Raw genomic sequence first — 21740 nt, 5'->3', positions numbered from 1 at the left:
CTTTTAAGATTTAATATTTATTTTGAGGTATTACATATCTTGAAGGCATTTAAATGAGACCTTGTTATTTTGCAATATGTATATATAATTTTTTCTTGTTAATCTTTAAAGCATTTGTATTAGTTTCCTAAGGAGGCCATCACAAAATACTATAAATTTAATAGTTTAATCAACAGAAATTAATTTTTTCATGTTCTGGAGACTAGATCAAGGTGTTGGAAAATTTTGTTTCTTCTGAAACTTCTTTCTTTGAAAGTTTTGTTACCAAGGCATTTGTGTTAAGACTTGAATCTACCTTAGCAGTGTCTGCCTTTTGTTGTAGAAGCTGTTGTTGCACATGTTAAAGTTAGACAAAGTTAAAAGCACTTACAATACTGGAACATTAAATATGCATAAAGATTTTTAAGAATGTATTTTGAGGAATCTAAAACAGCAATATAGCTAAAACTGACTTACAAATTCATACCATATAACTGAACTTTATATTATGTTGACAAGCTATCTTATTTTAACAATAATAGGAGATATTTTAGAATTTTGCCTATTATACTTTTTGCAAATTTTAATTTTTAAGATGTAAATGCATGGGGCCTCCCTGGTGGTACAAGTGGTTAAGTCTCAGCACTATCAAGCTATTGCCAGCCACTGCGGCAAGAATTCGATCCCTAACCAGAGAGGTGACCCACATGGTGCAGCAGATCTCTCTCGCTGCTCCCCTTAGCAGTGTATTTCAGTAGATCTGCCTGTTCTGCTCCCCACTCTGTCTCTGATGAATCCTCTCACCCACCCCTGTACCTCTGGCCTACATCCCAGTTCTTGTGTGCATAAATAAATAAAATTAATTTTAAAAAAAGATGTAAATGCATGAAGACAGATTGCAGAACTAGGAAGGAAAGTTTATAGATAAAATTTCAACTTCAAATAGCTCCTTTTTATAACTGACAAATAAACATAATTGTTGTCAAGGTACTATACACAAATACACAAATATACAAATACACTTTGCTAAGAATTTATTATTTTAAATGATCTTTGGAAAGTACAAGCAAACTTATCTGCAAAGACACTGAGGAAGAGCAAGGATTTGTGAAAATGGGACCTTCATTAATGGATGTAAGACAAAGGTGATGCATAGAAGTGATAGGTAGGAGGACAAAATTAATTTGTTCTATGATTTTTGATGATGGTATCTTCTGGCTATAGTACTCAATTTAACAAGAAATCAAATTGATAATGAATTAGACTACTTCACTCTACTAACATTTTACTAACTCTAGAAGTATAAGAAAGATTGAGAAAGAAAGTTAAGTCTTTTAACCTGAATGCTGATAAAAGATTAGTCTTCAGAAGTATTGATAACTTTGGAAAACAATTTTGTAAGGAAAGCCTGATAATCAGTGATTATCTAGTTCAAAAAAATGTATTGTTGAACACTGAGAGATTTTTGACTGTTAAAATTCCAGGATTAACACCAAACCTCAACACTGAGATTTTGTTTGATTCCTCCTTAATAGGTGAACATCATACCACTGATTGCAAAGGCAGATACAATTTCTAAAAGTGATTTACATAAATTTAAGTGTAAGATAATGAGTGAATTGGCTAGTAATGGCATCCAGATATACCAGTTCCCAACAGATGACGAAACTGTTGCTCCAGTGAACTCCTCAATGAATGTAAGCTTCAATTGTGTTTTATATGTGGGACTGAAAATACAATTTGTAAGTAGCAATATGATTGCATACTGGCACTTGTATCTGACAAAAACCACTATAAAAATGATAGTTTTTCCAAACTCCAGTGTGGGAAAAATGTTTTATTTTCTTGATTTTGAATATGTTTTCTAAGAATCAGTTCTTTTTTAATAGCCTTGTTTTGAGGTATAGTCCATGTACCATATGATTCACCCATTTAAGTATAAAATTCAGTGCTTTTTAGTCTATTCACACATATGTGCAACATTGCCATAGTCAATTTTGAACATTTTCATAAAGAAACCCCATATTATTTAACTCTTGCCCTACTGCCTGTCAGCCCTCCTCTCCTACAACCCAGGAAACCACTAAACAAACCTTTTTCTCTGTAGATTTTTCTGTTCTGGACATGTCATATGAATGGAATTATATAACATTTGTTTTGTTTTGTTTTTGATGTGTTTATTGACTATTAATACGTTATCTTCCTGGGGAAAAAACATTTTTTCAGATATCTATTCTCTTTTTCCTATATCTCTGCTCCTATATATATATAATTCTTACCTCATTTTTCATTTTTGCACAATGTATGCATTTTCATTTTGGTTATATTCCCCATACAATTGCCCCCCCCTCTTATTTTGACCCTAATCCTTCCTCTCCCTGCCCCTGTAGTGTGTCGCTAGTTTATAGTTGCTTGTTGATTTTGATTTTTTTCTTTTTAAAGATTGATTTATTTATTTATGCAAGAACGGGGTACAGGCCAGATGCGTGGGAGGGTGAGAGGATTCACCAGAGACAGAGCGGGGAGCAGAACAGGCAGACAGACCGAAGGCACTGCTGAGGGGAGCAGCGGGTGCTACAGGAGAGGTCTGCTGCGCCATGTGGGACCCTCGCCGGCAGGCCAGGATGGATTGAACCGGCACTGCAGAGGCTGCGGACAGCTTCACAGCGCGGCACTCAACCACCTGCGCCACCAGGGGGGCCCTGATTTTGATTTTTACTACCATCATAGTTATTCTTAATGATTTTGTCTTTTAACATTGATGCTAGAGCTCAAAGTGATTTGCATATCATTTCCTTAATATTATCTTTGCGTTTCAGGGTAAAGACAACATAAGAAAAATATTGTCTATTAAATTTTTTTTTCTTTGTTTCTCACAGCAGAATGCCTTGCTTTAGGCTTTATTCAGTAGATTTTTTTTTTTAATTTTTTTTTTTTTTAATTTTCTAGAGGCATGTCTTATTTATTTATTTATTATTTGTTTGTTTGTTTGGTTTATACATGCACTGGGTACAGTCAGAAGCGCGGGAGGGTGAGAGAATTCACCAGAGCCAGAGCGGGGAGCAGAGCAGGCAGAAGGACCGAAGGACACTGCTGAGGGGAGCAGCGGGCGGCAGGAGAGGTCTGCGCGCCATATTCAGTAGATGTTTTTAAACTGTATGTGGCCTAAGGCTAATGTTTGCAGAAACAAATTTGCATATATTTACTTCCAGTCATAAAATCTGAGTCAGGGTGTATCCCTTACTCACATAAGTTAAGAGTACCAGAGTAAGGCATATTGGTATAAGGAATGTAACTACTATTGTTCTTACTTTATAGGGAGAATTGCCTTTTGCTGTAGTAGGGAGTACAGATGAGGTAAAAGTTGGAAAAAGGATGGTCAGAGGCCGTCAGTACCCTTGGGGAGTTTTACAAGGTAAATATGATGAACTGAATAGGCTTGCTCTGGAAGAGATTATATTAAAGGTATAATACATATATTTATATGTAATATAATTATTTAAAAATATTTTTCATAATATTATTTTAACTTTTGCTAATATTGGTAACTATTATTAAACAGTAAATTAACAATAATAAGCACAGATTTTGTTTCATTTAAACTAACGTTTAGTTTGACTATGATTCATTCTCATAGGAGTTTGCTGAATGATGCTTTAGGCAAAAATCCACAAAGGTTGAGCAGACCCTCCTCACAGTTATTCCAATCTCCTACATGCATATTATCTTTGTATGCATAAACCATCATATTTAGAAGCTGGGAAGTGCTTTGGACAAAAGAAATTTTGAACAATATTTAAGCATAAATGAGTAGTGTTTAAAACAGGTTACAAATGTTTATAAATCACTTTTAAGTAGTCACAAGAAAAAGGGATATCAACTGTATTTAAAATAAAGAAATATAATTACCTTTAGATAACTTTTATCTGGACATTTATTTAGTTATCCAGTATCATGATGATTTGAAATACTGTAATAGGCAGTGATTTGTTGTATGTTTCATATAGTTATGATATTAATTTTTAGAAATTAGCTTATCTCTACCTGTGAATAGTTTCCAAATTAAAAAAAATTGATATTAGAATTTTAAAAATTATAACACATTCTTAAATAAAACAGATCTTAATAAACATTAAATTTTCAATATCATACACAATATATTGTGCTCAGTCTGCTGGATATGACAAATACAGGAGAGTCATGTGAATTTTTAATTGATTTTGACTATTGATGAATTCAGTCTCATAAATATGATTCATAGAGTTTGATCAATAAAGCATACACAACTGTTATGGCCTTTATGTTAGCAGGATTTAGCTTAATGAAATTATTTGCTTTAGTGAAGTTATATTACATTCTTTGTTAATACTCTGTGAAATAACTTGATGGTAGCTTGCAAAATACTACCATAATTACTAATAAAAACCAATGTCATAGAGTAATTGGATATTTCACTGTTTCCTATTTATTCTTTGGCTAATAAATTCAAACCAAGTTTTCTGGTCTATAAATTCTATGCTTACAATTGCTATGTATCATCTAACCATATTTACAAGGTTAAAAGGATTATAGCTATTAACAGGATGATAGCTTAGCTGTCATTTAAATGTGTTTGTCATGCATGCATTCATTCAAGAACACTTATTAAGTGACAGGGATTGATAATGAGTGCTGTGGTTTATTATTTTTCTGTCTAGTGGAAAATGAAAATCATTGTGACTTTGTAAAGCTCCGAGATATGCTTCTTTGTACAAATACGGAAGATCTCAAAGAACGAACTCACATTCAGCACTATGAACGTTACAGGTGCTACAAACTGCAAAAAATGGGCTTTACTGATGTGGGGCCAGACAACAAGCCAGTCAGGTGAGTAGAGATCTTGCAAATTAGTGGTACATAAAAGTATTTATATAAGCATATAAGCTTTTATAACCAATATGCAAGCAAGTGGGTGATTTAGAAATTCCTTATATCTATGAGATATAGTTATTTGGAAATGAGAATAATTGTACTTCTCAAATCCTGGATAATCTTATAGTAAAAGTTTTCAAATCATTTTTAGATTCAGATAGTCAGTAGGAACAACAAAATGCAAAGGCTTATTTATATGCTAAAATGTGTATATCTGTTATGTCTACATGCTGCAATGTGTATCCAAAAATAATTACAAAAATTTTTTTAAAAAAAGATTTATTTATTTATACAAGCCCTGGGTACAGTCAGAAGCGCGGGAGGGTGAGAGAATTCACCAGAGCCAGAGCGGGGAGCAGAGCAGGCAGAAGGACCGAAGTACACTGCTGAGGGGAGCAGCGGGTGGCAGGAGAGGTCTGCACGCCATGCGGGACCCTCCTCTGGTGGCCAGGGAGCAGCCGGGGATCGAACCGGTGCTGCAGAGGCTGCGGGCAGCTTCCCAACCCAGCGCTCAACCGCTGCGCCACCGGGGAGGCCCCAATTTTTAAAATTTTTGTATTTTATATGAAGTGGGAGCTCCAAAAGGAGATTGGAAAGTATTAACAAAGATTGAGGAAAAGTATATTGAAAAGAATAGCAAAGTATATTGAAGGTTGGAAGGAGGAAAAAGGATAAGCAGCAGTGTAAAGTCATGGAAGTAAAGTGATAATAGTTTGAGAGTAGGTGTATTTAACTATATTAAAAAGGTATATGACTTGTGCTACAAAAGTGACAGTGAATATAATCCTGTTACATCTGCTGGGGTTCTTTGAAAATAACAAACATTGAGCTGGCTATCTTAAGTGGATCATATTTTGGGAGATGCCTAGATTTATTTTAATTGTTTTGAAAACCTCATAAATTAGAGGTTTCCCCACATATTACTGTCAAAAAATGAAGTATGATATAATCAAAATTGGTGGGAACAAGAAATCACTGACATGACTATTTACAAATTTTAGTATTTTTATATATACTCACCATATACTCAGATTAATTAGGCTCCTCACTTTTTTACACCTCATGATATAGAAATTTCCGTGTATCCTTGCAGGGAACATAACGTAAAATATATATTTTTACATGCTTATATTAGCACTTTAATCTGAGTATACTGAAAATTCTTTTTTTCAGTTTTCAAGAGACATATGAAGCCAAAAGACAGGATTTCTATGATCAATGTATGAAGGAAGAAGAAGAGTTGAAACAAAAATTTATGCAGCGAGTAAAGGAAAAAGAAACAACATTTAAAGCAACCGAAAAAGAGGCAAGTGCTGGATTTAATTTGTATTCGTTTTTAGATATCCTACTGATTTGGAGTTTTTAATTTCAAAAGTTTAGTTGATGTTTTTAAATGACAATTGCGAATCTTCCATGTAACTTTTGAATACACCTTCAAAATCATAAACTATAATTTAATTTTTCTCAAGTATTTGGAAAATTTGCTTTATAATAATCCCTAAAGTAATTTTGTGAAAACTGTTTTTTACAAATGAATTTGTAAAATATTTTATTCATAACTTGAATTTTCATACATTAATTTATAACAAATTCAAGCTATTTACTTCTGTGAAGTCACAGGTAATAGTTACTTTTTAACATGATAATCTCATTAGAAAATTTTCTTTACTTTTATAAATAAGTAGGCAAAAGTTAACTAATGCAAGCCTTCCTTTATCATAGAAATTTTGGTTGGTGAATTATGTGGATTCCTTGTTTATTACTTTCTAATCTTGTTCCTAAGTAAATGAAAAATGAGGCTACTAATATAGTTTTGATTGTCACCAATAATTTTTTGGCAAAGGAATATATTTGGAATCATAAGTATCTTTCTGTCAAGTGCATGTGGTTTCAGCTTTTAATAGATAAATTGGAAGATGATCTTCCTTTTCCATTGAAATAAGATGGTGATTAGGTTCTGTATACCAGATGTCTCAGTCAGATGCAACTGAACTCTATGTAATAGAAATTTCATTTTCTTGGTATAAAAGGAAAGATTTTGATGCATTCAAGCATTCAGGGACAGGAAGTGACCGTGAGAACTTAAACCCCAAATAGGAAGTGACCAGAAATGGAATCAATCATTTAAATATTCTATTTCTTCCCAACCTCTTCCCTCTTAGTTATAGAACTTATCTTTATATATCTGTTTCATTTTTTGTTTGCTGGAGATAAATTATCCTCCCTTTTCTCAAATTCATGTTTTTTATTTATTTTTTATTTTTAAATATTTATTTATTTATATAAGCACTGGGTACAGTCAGAAGCACAGGAGGGTGAGAGAATTCACCAGAGCCAGAGCGGGGAGCAGAGCAGGCAGAAGGACCGAAGCACACTGCTGAGGGGAGCAGCAGGCGGCAGGAGAGGTCTGCGCGCCATGCGGGACCCTCCTCCGGTGGCCAGGGAGGAACTGGGGATCGAACCGGCACTACAGAGGCTGCAGGCAGCTTCGCAACCTAGTGCTCAACCGCTGCGCCACCGGGGAGGCCCAAATTCATGTTTTTTAAAGGAGAACCACTGACAACCTGTGCAAAATTGGTTGTGCAGAGTGATGAGTAGCAGAGGTTGTTAATAGGGTTTGATAATGTCTGTAGGAAGGAGCAAGTGAATAATGGTAGAAATAAAATAACCAGAAATCTAAGGTTATATAGAGAATAAAGTGACAGTGAATTAGGTCCACCTGGCAGGTTCGGAAAGGTAACACTTAATCACTTAAAACATGATTAACTAAAAAATTAGTTATTTCCTTGTCTGATGAACTGACAAGGAAAATAAAGACTCACAGAAGTAAAGTAAACTTTCTATGTACAAAGAGCAGATGGACTTAACAGATTTCAAACTGCCATCTTTAAAATTTTCAAATACTTAAAAGAATGGAGGAGTGGCCTCATCAAGATGGCAACATATGACGTTACTTACTCCTTTTCATTTTCCTTGAGAGAGAACAACTAACATCTATTAGGGAACAGGATACCGCTCAGAGAATCTTACAGCAGAGAGGTGAGACTGAAGTACCCTATGCATATCAAAAACCAATACAGAATACATATAAGGGACATTAGATAGATATAAGCATCAGTGTGATGGAATATGGGTATGCAGCTGTGGCATTCTGGGGAGGACAGAGGTGGGAAGGTTGCCAGTCCTACCAAAGAACTCTAAGGAAAGGAGACACAATATTGGGGTCCAAGTCTTTGGCCCAAAACAGAGCTGCTGAGGTGTTCCACAGAAGCCTATCTTCTTTAATCTCTCCTCTCACCCTATCATTTTTAAATGAAAGCCACCATTTATAGATACCACACAATCAGATCCCTAATCTTTTCCAATCACCCTCCTTGCAATTGTATCTAGATCCTAATTTGATTCTTAGGGCTGATTGTAACTACAAGAAATAACTGACTCTGGCAGAGGAAACAACCACATCATATTTAGAACTAAGAGCATTATCATTACTGTACACAAAAATCACCTGGAGAATTTTTTAAAAACACTGACTCCTATTTCAGCTCCAGGTATTCTGAGGCAATTGCACTGTGTGTAACCTGAGCATCAAGAGATTTACAAACCCATTGGATGATTCTAATGGACATCTAGGTTTGAGAACCACTGGTGTTAACACTGATTATGTTCTTCACTGCCATGTAAGCCAAGTGATTAATACTTGGCAGTGGAAGCCCCCAGCCTATTTATTTTTCAAAAGGTGTCCTAAGTAGTTTTATGACATATAAACAATAGCATTAAGAAACATTCCTCTTCTAATGCATACAAACAATCCTTATGTTGTTGAATAAGGACGTGTCAAGGACCTAGGGCTGTCTTTAATGGAATCCAAGGTGATATTCCTTTGTATGGCTAGTTTGTCTTATTTTAAGTCCAACAGATTAAATAAGGCCTCACAGTAAATATAAAGTAACTGAAAGAGGTCTTTGAAATTTTTTTCTTTCCATGATTATATTAACTTCATTTAACAAGGCAGAATTATCAGACTTTCTTTCAAAGTTCTTTATCAATTTAATTCTCAAAGAATATTTCACACTCCATGCTATATTTTAATGTGATTTTAGTTAGCATCTATCGAATTTCATTTGAAGAGATTTTTGGGGAATTGTAGAGTGAGAAAATATAACTCGTTATGAAAAATGTTTTAAAAGTTGTGCATTTTCCTACTTGTGTTTTCAATGGGAATACATTTAAAATTAAAATAAGAAAGTTCATATCTGAAGTTTTACTTTAATCATGAATTTTGACTTATTAAGATCTGTCTCTGCTTTGATAAACAGGAAAAAAAAATACACTATTTTGTTCCTGGGATGGATCACCACAACAGTGTGCTTTGAATCACAACTGTGTATTTGTTTCACAGCTACAGGACAGGTTTGAGCATCTTAAAAAAGTCCAACAAGAGGAGACAATGAAACTTGAGGAGGAAAGGAGACAACTAGAGGAAGAAATAATAGATTTTTATAAAATGAAGGCTGCCTCTGAAACTCTGCAGACTCAGGTGTACACCAATATAAAGAAGGACAAAGATCGTAAGAAATAGTCTTCTCTTACTATTTTGTGTGTTGTACAGCCCCATCACTCTTGGTTCTATCTTCCTGTAAGATTGTTTTCAGAGCATTTTACCCTGCTACTAATTTTTGAAATTTGTGTTTATACTGGATATGCTTACCAACTAGAATGTAAACTCTTTGAGAGCAGGTACCTGGTCCCTTTTGTTAGATGCCATTCCCCAGTATTTAAAACAAAGACTAGCACAAAGTCAGCACTCAATAAACATTTGCCAACTTTGAAAAAAAATTCAAAGAAACATAGCACAGTGTAAAAACTGTTCATTAGTTATGGGAATTCTTTCTGCCATATACCTGCCTGCAGCTCCAGTGCACAAGTATGAATGTTTATTTTCATATCTAAAGAGAGTTAGGGACTTTGCTGGGGTGTCTAGGCATAAAATACTATGTTATGAAAAGTTAATTCTTAGGGTCATTTTTCTTATCAAATTCTTCTGATAATCATTCTTGATCATTTTTATTATGATGAAATACTGAGTTTTTTATTAGAACACTTATGGCAGATTTTGTATATAAATGTATATTTGCACAAATATAAATATATATATGTATATATATATTTGCATATATATTTATATTTGCACAAATATATATGTACATAGCAATCTCACAGGTGTGAGGTGATATCTCACTGTGGTTTTGATTTGCAATTCCCTCTAATAAGTAATGCTGGTCATCTGTATGTCTTCTTTGGAGAAGTATTTATTCAGATCTCCTGTCCATTTTTTTTTTAAATTTATTTATTTGTTTGTTTGTTTGTTTATTTATTTATTCATTCATTCATTCATTCAAGCACTGGGTACAGAGCCAGAGGGGAGAGCAGAGCAGGCAGACTGACGAAGTACACTGCTGAGGGGAGCAGCGGGCGGCAGGAGAGGTCTGCGCGCCATGTGGGACTCTCGCCCGGCAGCCGGGGATTGAACCGGTGCTGCAGAGGCTGCAGGCAGCTTTGCAGCCCAGTGCTCAACCGCTGCGCCGCAGGGAAGGCCCTCCTGTCCATTTTTTTGATAGGGATTTCTGTTGTTGTTGAGTTGTATAATACTTTATACATTTCAGATAATAATTCCCTGTCAGATGTATAATGTGCAAAAATCTTCTCTCAGCCAGTAAGTTGCCCTTTCATTTTTGTGGTGGTTTTCGTTTGCTCAACAGAAGCCTTTTAGTTTAATGGAATCCTTTTTGTTTATTTTTTGCTGTTGTTTCCGTTGCTGTTGGAGTCAAATCTCCAAAGACATGTTTAAGGGTGATGTGGATAAATTCATCATCTACATTTTCTTCTATAGATTTTATGAGTTCAGGTCTTATATCCAAGTCTTTATTTTGAATTAATTTTTGTGTCTGATATTAGATATTGGCCTAATATCATTAATTTGCATGTGACTGTCTAGTTGTCCATTTGTTGAAGTGACTTTCCTTTCTCCAAGGTGTGCTTTTGGCTACTTGGTCATAAAATTAACTCCATATATATCAGTTTCTGGGTTCTCAATTCTGTTCTATAATCTGTTCTTAATTTTAATACTATACCAATAATAGTTTTTATTACTATTGTCATTTTGTAGTATAATTTGAAGTTGGGGATTGTGATAGCAATTCTTCTTTTGAGATCTTAAAATTTAGCGGACTAAAGAATGTAAAGAAGAACTTTGAACAAATCCCCAGTTTTTCTAGAAGTGGAGCTTTAATCATTTCTAGCTGCTTGGTAGGATTTTCTTTCTGTGTTTTAATAAATAATTTTGGATAATAAGCCCTTTAGGGAAAAGATTTACTTGTGGAACATTTTGTTCATTGGTTGGTTGGTTTTAAAATTTGCAAATCATTACTTAGCATTTTCAAAGTTAGAGCCCAAGCTTCTTTAGCTCCAGATTGACAAAGAGACTAAAATTCTCCTTGGGGAGAATTTCTCTGGGTTTAGAGAAGTCTGAACATTAAATAGCACAGGGCATTGAAGCTTTTATTTACTTACCTCACTAGTAGCAGTTGGGATAGTTATGGTTGTTGGCTCTGAAAAACCCTTCTTTTTAGGAAACAATGATATACTCATGTACATAATAATATGTTGGAAGCATCAACACCTAACCCTGGTAGCCTTTTCCTGAAGGACAGAGAAATAGATGTCCTCCCCCCACACACCCCATCCATTTGATAGTTGATTGTACAAGACTAATACTTTTGCTTACCTTAGCCAGTGTTCATCCTTTGTTTCTTAGTATAGTTTCTTTTAGCAGCAGAAGTGGCTGACCTTCCTGCTTCTTTATTCTGGGTGTTGGTGAAATACTAGCAATCAAGTCTATGGAAACATAAAGCATAAACAAAATTTAGATGACTCCACCCACAACATTGCAGGATAGGGAGATTTTGATAAACCCCTTCCTTAAGTATAACAAGAAAAAAAAAAACAACTATTGCTCACAGGAAATCTCACTGGTTCAGGAATATTTTGCTCTGAGGTTGGTGGTTGGTGGCTTGCTGTGGTGATGTACAGGGAGAGGCAAATTGCAATAGGTCATTCCAGGGCAGTGGTCATTCCAGAATGTGAACAAGCTATGAATCAGGTACAGACGGTACAATATACAGATTTTTTTTTTAAGGGAATCTTCTCAGTGAGGGTGAAATGCACAGCTACATGCACAAGGGGGCTGGGATCTTTGGTTTAGTCTTAGAGAGTATGACAAGCTGACTGGTAGAGTCTTATCAACACACCTTCAGAAATCAGCTGTTCTGATGTTAGAGTAAGATACCTGCTGTACACTCTAGAGAGAAATAGCAAGTAGGAGATGCCTGGAACTCAGGCTTTGTGCAGTGGTAGGGCATACTTTGGCCCCAAGGGGAGAAGAGGCAGTTTAAGACTCTTCACCTTGATTAGCCCTCCCTTACCCTCCAGACTGAAACTGCCTTCATAATTCCACATTCCCTCCCTCTCCACACACCACCAAGTTAAACAAAGAAGATTAAACAAACAAAGCTAGAGCCAAGTGTTCCACCTGGAAAAACTGAGTAAGGCAACATACATGCCTAGGGAATAAGGAACGTGAAAACATAAGGTGGGAAAGCTGAAAGAAGAATAAAAGTTCAGAGATCCATATAAATGACTTAGAATTTGAGGACCTACCAAACAGAGATTTTAGGATAACATTTATGAAAAAACTAAATGAAATTCTAGAATCTTAATGAAACACAGAAAGGCAGGTTCAGAAAAGCTATCCAGGAGTAGAAAGGGTGCCTCATTAAAGAGGTTGAGGGTATTAAAAAAACACAAGGAGATACTGAATGAAGTAAAGACAAACATGGAAAGCATAGTAAGGAGGTTTAATCTTTCAGAGAAAAGAATTTGTGAAATAGAAGATACAAATGAACAAATGACCCACGTGGAAGAAGAGAGAAATGAGACTTAGCAAAAATGAAGAAACTACAAAAAATAGCTGACTCTAGTACAAGAGGGAACATAAGGGTAATGGATATCCCAGAGGGTAAAGAGATACAGACAAGAGCAGAGACCATATTCAAAGAAAGCTGAGAACTTCAAAACCTAAGGAAAGAAGTTACCACAGACATTCAGAAAGCTGACAGAACACTGTATTTCTAAAGGCAAAATGACACAGCATTGTTAAATCGCCAAAAGTCAATGATAAAGAAAAAAGTGAAGTAGTCTAATTCATTATCAATATGATTTCTTATTAAACTGAGTACTATAGCTAGAAGATACTATCATCAAAAATCATAGAACAAATTAATTTTGTCCTTCTACCTATCACTTATATGCATCACCTTCTTCATATGTCCATCTTAATCAAGGTCCCATTTCCACAAATCCTTGCTCTATATCAATGTTGAGCTCTGTGGGAAACATATGGTGACAAATGGTTTTCACTGAATGAACATAGCACTAAATACAATTGCAAGTAATAGTAAGAAACTTCTAGTGGAAAGACAAAGTTGTATGTTTCATTCACAGAAAGAATACTGTGCTGAAAGTAAATTTCAGGTAATAATTAGAAATCTTCTGGAAGAGTTCCATTTTCTGAAGTTACACTGTGTTGAATATGGAGTTCATGTAAGGATAATAGTCTTCTGGTAGATTTATATAGGAAACATCAGGGTACAAGTTCCTTTTTTTGGAAAGAACACTGTTGTTAAAGCTAATTTCATGTAAGGTTAAGAATTTTCTGGAAAAAAGTATACAAGGAAAGTGGACCAAAATGGTGTCAGAGATTCTTTGCTTTGATGCCCAGAGGATAATCTCAGTTAACAAGAGAAAAAATACATCTAGAAAGTCCCATGGCTCGGGGTTAAACTTAAACACCTCTTGGAAATCAGAGATCAGCTCAGATCACACCAGAAGAGACAAAGGAGAGTCATACTTCACGGAACAAGAGGTAGGTGGAGAGAGATGCTTTGAGGCAGCAGTCCAGGGGAGGGAGGCTGTGGTACAAATTGTGGTGCTACTGCTCTGCCAGTGCCCTTGGTGAGGAAAGAGACAAATGGTATGGAGGCACACATCTTTGACAGAAGGGAGATAGATAGAGGGGATCTGGGGTGCTCTCCACAGGCTGGGATCCTAGTGAAAAGAACAAGGATAATGTGCTGGAATGCCCTCCCCTTACCCCACCTCCACCACCAGGTTGGTACTGACCTCATGAAGTGCACTGATAGCACACAGACTGCAGAGTCTCAGGTCTGGAACCAAGAGAGGAGTGCTATTCGTCAAGCCACAAACATGAGCCAGTCCCCTAGCCCTCACCCTGAGCATTCATACTTGGACCACTCCAGGCCCCTCCTTGACCCTCTAACTCAGCAGCTGCAAGATAAGTTCTCCAGACCTATGGAAGCTGACAAACGTTAGAAAGCTAAAATCACATAAAACCACCTACTGGGAAAGTAGATGAGATAAAAATTCTAGAGAAAGTTATGAAAGCAGAATATACCAAAAGGGGGTTGAATCAGTGACCTCAAAATGATAATATACAAATGACTCAGGTGGAAGAAGAAAGAGCAATACAAAGAAAAAGAATGAAGAAACATTTCAAGAATTATCAGACTCCATTAGGGAAGGCAACATAAGAATAAAGGCTATCTCAAAATGGGAAGAGAGTGGGCAAAACAGAGAATTTGATAAATAGAGGAAAACCCCCCCAAACTTGGAAATTCAATAAACACATCTGGGAAGGTAAAGGAATACCTGATTATGTAAATGTAATGAGACCTACACTGAGACAATAGTTATGAAACTACCAAGAGTTCAAGACAAAGAAAAATACTGAAGGCAGCTAGCAGGGAAAAAACACGTAACCCATAAAGGTTTTCCCATTCAAAATACTTAAAAGATAAAAACTGCCAGCCAAGAATATTCTATCCTGCAAAACTTTCAGATATCAGGGAGAAACAAGGGCCAATTAACAGAAGCTGAAGGAGTTATCCAACATTAGACCTCCTCTACAAGAAATACTGGAAGGAGTTCTACTTAAATCAAATAGAAGAAAAGCAAACAAAAATATCGAACGAGGAACTAGAATCAGAAAACTAAAGACACTGTTTAAAAAAATAAAAGAAGACAAAGGTGTCTTAATGTTTTCAGTGTATAGGTTTTTCACTTTGTTAAGTTGTTAAGTTTACTCCCAGGTATTTTATCCTTTTTAGTGCAGTTGTGAATGGGATTATTTTCTTAATTTATCTTTCCTTTAATTCACTGTTTGTATATAAAAGCACAACAGATTCTATATGTTGATTTTGATTCCTAGCACTTCACTAAATTCATTTATTATTTCTAGCATTTTTTTTTTTTGGTGTGGTCTCTAGGATTTTCTACATATATAATCATGTCATCTGCAAACATGTAATTTTACTTTTCTAATTTGAATTCTTTTTATGTCTTTCCCCCCTCTCCAACTGCTCCAGTTAGAACTTCTAATACTATGTTGAATAACAGTGGTGAGAGTCGACATCATTGTCTTGTTCCTAGTTTAAGGGAAACACTTTCAGTTTTTTTTTCCATTGAGTATAATGTTAGCTGTGGTTTGTCACATGGCATTTTTTATGTTAATGTATGGTTTTTTATTCCTAATCTATTGAGCTTTTTTTTCATAAATGGGTGTTGGGTCTTGTCAAATGCTTTTCAGCATCTATTGATATGATAGTGTATTTTTATCTTGCTTTTTACTGATGTGGTGAATGACTATGTCATTGATTGGGTAGGTACATCCTTGCATGCCTGGAATGAATCGCACTTGGTCTTGGTGTATGATTCTCCAAATGTAATGCCGGATTTGATTTGCCAAGATTTTGTTGAGGAATTTTGCATCTATGTTCACCAGAGATGTCGTTCTATTGCTTTCTTTTTGTGTGTTGTCCTTGTCTGGTTTTGGGATCAAGGTAATGTTGGCTTTGCAAAATTCATTTGGGAGGATTCCCTTCTCTTAAATTTTCTGAAGTAGTTTGAGATGATAGGCATTAAATCTTTGGAAAGTTTGGTAGAATTCACTAGTAAAGCCATCTGGTCCTGGGCTTTTATTCTTAGGGAGAATTTTGATTACCTTTTCAATTTTCATGCTTTAATTGGTTTGTTCAAGCAATCTGTTTTGTCTTGGTTCAGCCATGGAAGATTGTATGATTTTAAAAAATTGCCCATTTTTCCTAGATTTTCCACTTTCTTTGCATGTAGATACTCACAGCAGTCACTGGTGATCCCTTGCATTTCTGCAGTATCTGTTGTAACTTCATTGCTTTCATTTCTGATTCTTTTTTCTCACTCTTTTGTTCTTAGTGAACATAACTAAGGGTTTATCAATTTAGTTTATCCTTTCAAAGAATCAGCTTTGGCTTCATTGATCTTTTGTATTGTCTTCTAGTTTCTATTTCCTTTATTTCCTATCTAACATATTATTTCCTATTTGGCTTCATTTTTGTTCTTTTTCTAGTCCCTTTAAATGTAAGATTAGATAGTTTGAGTCTTTTCTTGTTTATTAATGTGGGCTTGTATTTCTATGAACTTCCTTCTTATATTTTGTTTAGTCTCCATGTGTTTGAGTTTTTCCAGGTTTCTTTTCATGGCTGGTGTCTAGCTTCATACCATTGTGATCATAGAAGATGCTTGGTGTGGTTTGAATTGTCCTATTGAAAATCCTATTGAGACAAGCTTCATGGAAGCTGGTTTTATGTGCCAGGGTGTGATCTATCCTTGAGGTTTTTCATGTGCACTCGAGAAGAATGCTTATTCATTTCTTTTAGGATGGAAAGTTCTTGTTATGTCTACTAGATCCATCTACTTCATTTAAGACCATTGTTTCTTTGTTAACTATCTTTCTGGATGAATTATCCATCAATGTAAGTGGTGTGTTGAGATGCCCTACTGTTATTGTGTCACTGTCAATGTCTTGCTTTAGGTCTGTTAATAGTTGTTTTATATATTTAGGTACACCTGTGTTAGATGTGTAAATATTGATTACAATTATATATTCTAATGAATTGTCCCCTTGATCGCTATAAGGTGTCTTGTCACTAATTTTTATTGGCTGACAGTATAATTTATCAGATATGAAAGTAGCAGTTCCTGCTTTTTTTGTTAATGACTTGAAATTAACTGGTACCAGTATTTTACTTTAAGTAACTGTTTATCTTTAGATCTGATGTGAGGCTCTTGTATTCATAATATAGATGGATTAGGCTTTTTTATGCAACTCATCACTCAAAATCCTTTTCCATGTGTTCCTATCTACCTTTTCTTTTGAATGATTTTCCTTGGTGGTTCTTTCAACTTCTTCTAAGTGCCTCTGCTCTAGATTCTTCTTTTGTAGTTACCATAAAATGTATCAAACTTTTTCTATCTAAAATAGTCCTTTCTGTGCTGGTGTTGATGAGTCATCCTTTTACTATTCAATATATTCTGTCCCCTGCCCTTTTAATGTGTTCTTCTTGTCCCTGTTGTTCTTGTTTATGTTTCTGATTCTGTTACTATTTCAACTTACTCCAGGTCTTATGTTCTTTTGTTTTTTCTTAGTAATATAAAAGAACTTCTTTCAACATTTCTTGTAGGGAAGGTCTAGTGGTGGTAAACTCCATTAGTTTTTGTTTGTTTGAGAAAATCTTTATTTCTTCATTGTATTTGAATAATAATTTTCAGTACAGGGTTTTCTTGACTGGAATAGTTTACCTCTTAGAATTATTAATATGTCACTCTACTTTCTCCTAACCTGCAGTTTTTGCTGAGAAGCCTGATGAAAGACTGATCAAGATCAGTCTCATTCTTTGTATGTTACATGCTTTTTGTATGTCACTTGTTCCTCACTCCCCCGAAGAGATTTTAGTATTTTTTCTTATTTCTTGAATTTTGATAGTTTAGCAAGTATGTGTCTTGGTATAGGTTATTTTACATTTAGAAATTTGAGTGTTCTGTCAGCTTCCTGGACATCTATAGTTGGTTCTTTCCTTAGGTTTGGGAAATTCTCAGCTATTTCTTTGAATAGGGTCTTTGCTCCCTTCTCTCTCCCCCACCCTCTGGGATACTCATTATCATTATATTTCCTCTTGCAATGAATTCTGTTATTTCATATATAATTTCTTCATTTTCCCTAAATCTAATTTCTCATCCAATCCCACTTGAATTATTTGCACATTTTAATCTTCTATTTCACATATTATTTCCTCTGAAAGGTTAAGCCTACTTACTATACTTTTCATGATTGCCTTCAGTTCTTTCATTGTAATCTTCGTATCCATCATTTCTGCTTGGGTTTTTAATAGTTTTGATTTCTTTGATTAAGAAGTCCTTTTGCTCCTGGACATCTTTTCTGATATTCTGAACGTGGCTTTCTGTGGTAAATTGAGTTTCAAACTTCATTGAATTTCTGCATTGTCACTCTTCTAATATCTTTTTTAGGTCTTCCAATTTGGTGTTATAATGTTTGATATCTCTTCTTTCAGCACCAACATCTAAGTTCCGTAGGTTGAGCTTTCATGTGTCTTGCCATTTTACCCCAGTAGGTGGCACTGTGGCTTTAGTTTTGGGATCCTCATTGTTTCTCTAGGCAGTGGGAAGGCGTGTGCAGAGGGGAGCATCCAAGTGCCTCCCTCACAGTATTCATTGACTTGGGTAGGGGAGGGCACGCCAACGCTGGGAACCTATATCGCCGCTCCTCTCTCCATGACAGATAAAGCTGCAGGCTGTCCAGAGACTGCTTTCCATGCCCCCATCTCAGTGTCACACTTGGGTCTTTGCAGATCACAGCCTCAGAATGTCTCACTGCACGAGGGATGTGGGGTTGGGCCTCCACAGCTGCTCACACTGTCCGTCCAACTTTCTGGGGCTGATAAATCTATCCCAGAGCTCAGTCAGCAAGCAACATGCGCACTGTTGGGGTCACCTGTGCCAGCCTGGGCTCACCAGGGTCTGTGATACTCCCTCGTTTGTCCCTGCCAGTAACAGTCACTGCCTTGGAACAGCTTCCCTCCCCTCCTCCTGGAGGAAAATGCGTGGGTCAATCCAGCCACACTGGTGATGAGTTAGTGAAATTTATGTGTGGGAAACAGTTAATTTCTGGTTATACTTGAAGGAGAGACGTGCTTGCAGTCAACTATTCCACCGGGTAGTGGTCCCACCCCTTGTCCTGGGTTTTACATCCATTATTAGGAGGGTTCAATGGATTGTCTGGACCCTCACATAATGACTGTTTACAAGCTGAATTATGGTTTAAGGACGTTTCTCCTACTGTCATTGAGCCAGGGGGAGCTTGCTGGGACTTTTCTTTACCCAGTTTTCCTATTATGTCCCATTCTATACTTAGTCCTGCCTGGTGTGCCGAATCTCTATTGATGTGGACTGAATAGGAATCTCTCTGTGCAGGGTAGGCCCAGACCCTCCCATAATTGCTGACATTACTGGGGAGAGGTTTCCCCTGACCTGGCTGACCAGAAGTGACCTGACTGAGAGGTGATCTGACTCCAGAGGCCCCTTTCTAGATGCCTAGCCCTGCCCTTCCTTCCAAATCCCTTATCAGAAGGATTAAAAGTGAGTCTGTCTGTGCTGGCAGCCTGGGATCCTCCCATAGTGACTGCCCCAAACTGCAATTTAATGTTCAGGGAAGTTTTCCCTTTGTTGACTTGGCCCCAGTGGTAGGTACTAAACTATGTTCCATTTCAGATGCCTCGTGCTGCCCTAGGTTCTGAATCCCTTATCAGGAGGACTGAAGTGGATTCTTTCTCTGGGAGAGGCAGAGCCTTCCCATAATGGGTCATTACCCACGATTTAGGGCTTAGGAACGTTTCCCTGCCCTGTTGGGGGGTGAGGGGGCTGATGAGCCTTTCCTTATCGAGACTCGGTCCTTGAATGTGACCCATTTAACACGGCTATTGCTGCCAAAGTGTAAAATTTCTAATGTCTAATGAGGCTTATTGAAACGGATTCTTTTTGTCCCAAACAGCACTAAACTCTCCCCAAACAGTTGTCTGTACCACTAATTTAGGGCTAAGGGAAGTTTCCCCTCCCTCTGAGGCTTCCCTAGCATAGACTTCCCCTAGGTTTCTTTTCCTAGATACTAGGTTTTACTCATGTTCCAAATCCCTTATCAGGTGGTTTGAAATGGACTGGATGGATATCCAGAGTAGCCTTGGATCTCCATAGAATGGCTGTAGACACCAGAGTTTCAGAGTTCAGTCAGGGACCCTGATTGAGATAGCCCTTATCCATAGCTCTTGAATGTGCCTCTTCAGTATATGTAAGCCTGGCTAATTAAGCTCACCATGTCTATCTCAGGCAGCCCCACCCCACTCACATAAATCACAGCCACTATGAGTGATTTAGGGTCCAGGGAAGTTTTTCCTGAACGAAATGGGTCAGGGGCTGCCTGAGTCTTCCCTAGTCCCACGGGTCCCCAGTATGTCCCCTTCCGATGACTAGTTTTGCTTTGAGTTCCCAACCCTTCATCATGAGGCTTGAAATGGATTGTCTACGGTAGACATAATGGCTGTCAGGACTAGGATTTACAGTTCAGGGAAGTTTGCCTTACCCTTGCTGGGCTGGGGGAGACTGATTGAGCTTTCTGTGGTTCTAGCGGTCCCCAAATGTGACCCATTCTAGATGCCTAGTCTTGCCCTGGGTTCTGAATTTCTTACCAGGGGGATGGAAATGGAAAGTGCCAGTCTCCTGCGCCCCCACCCCACCCCCGGGATGGGATCTCAGGGGTGACTCCAGGGCTCTTGAGATTTGAGGCACCACCAACTCAGAAAGACTGCATGGGAGGGGATTTTCTAGAGGGTTCTACCAGCCCACGGGGAGTGGTGAGACTGGAATCAGCCCTATCTCTGTCTGTTAACTACTTGAAGCATTATTCTCTTTTTAAAAAAGGATTAGCTGGGTCTGAGCCATGCCTACAGAGGCCCTGCCAGTGAGTCTTGAGCAGAGATGTCAGCTCGCACACTACCGCCCCTTCTCTGGAGTCATGGACCACAGGGCCACACCCAGCCCTCAGGCCCCCTTCCTGCCCCACAAGCATTCCTATCTTCACCAAGCCCTTTATCTTATTTCCTCAGCCTCCATCCTCCAACCAGCTGCCTAGGACGCCTTCCCGTCTGACTCTTAACTGAACATTTGTATAGGCAAATCTCCAAAAACTATACACGCCCTGAGGTAGCCCTCGGAGCCCTCAGGGACTCTGGCCTGTGTGCACAGACAGAGTTGTTCAAGAGCTCCAGAACTGTCCCTACCAGCTCTTCCACAGAAATGTCACAAGATCTCATGGCAAGAAAAGGTTGAATTCCAAATCCTTTTCTTCCATCTTGTTTCAGACCTACACCCGGGACTCTAATATCAAAGCCCGTGCCAGGCAGAGACGTGCAAGGAAACGAGACGAGGGAACTCAGGATGCCTGGGCAAGAGAGATGCATCACAGTTTAAGAGACAAATATCAGCTTTCACGGAGACAGTTAAGTACAGTGAGCAGCAAGGCTGACGCTAAGGCACCTGCCTGCACCCCTGATTAGGAGCAGGAGTCTGACAGGAAGTGAGCTGACGGGAGTCATCTGCTGAACCTTGGTAGAACCCAGCTTTCCCTGATCGTTCTTCTCCCCATCAGATGCATTATTGACAATGTGGCCTCCCTCTCTCATCCTCCACCAAAGCACCCTGCTTCCCACCATGGTAATTTATATTTGTAATTTTGGCCTTGATCAATAAAGGCAACAGAGAAGATTTACACGTTCAATTTCAACAAGAGGGGCTGGAAAAAGCAGGATTCTGTGCAGTGTTTTATTTGG

The 21740-nt window shown here is 37.4% G+C and overlaps 1 protein-coding gene across 1 annotated transcript in view; it reads left to right on the top strand.

The window, feature by feature from the left end:
* SEPTIN14 (septin 14) overlaps positions 1-21731 on the top strand; it is a 38180-nt gene extending 16449 nt beyond the window's left edge. Inside the window, exons 6-11 of the mRNA XM_037506757.2 lie at positions 1515-1676; positions 3298-3394; positions 4677-4845; positions 6064-6196; positions 9293-9461; positions 21273-21731. Coding sequence (XP_037362654.1) covers positions 1515-1676; positions 3298-3394; positions 4677-4845; positions 6064-6196; positions 9293-9461; positions 21273-21292 — 750 coding nt within the window. The 3' untranslated portion in view covers positions 21293-21731. The remainder of the gene's footprint in view (positions 1-1514; positions 1677-3297; positions 3395-4676; positions 4846-6063; positions 6197-9292; positions 9462-21272) is intronic.
* Positions 21732-21740: the final 9 nt, after the last annotated feature.

Source organism: Talpa occidentalis, unplaced genomic scaffold (genome assembly GCF_014898055.3).
Source record: "Talpa occidentalis isolate TD23 unplaced genomic scaffold, MPIMG_talOcc4v2.1 talOcc4.12, whole genome shotgun sequence".
Classification (NCBI taxonomy): domain Eukaryota; kingdom Metazoa; phylum Chordata; class Mammalia; order Eulipotyphla; family Talpidae; genus Talpa; species Talpa occidentalis.
This window is presented reverse-complemented; position numbering and strand designations above follow the sequence as displayed.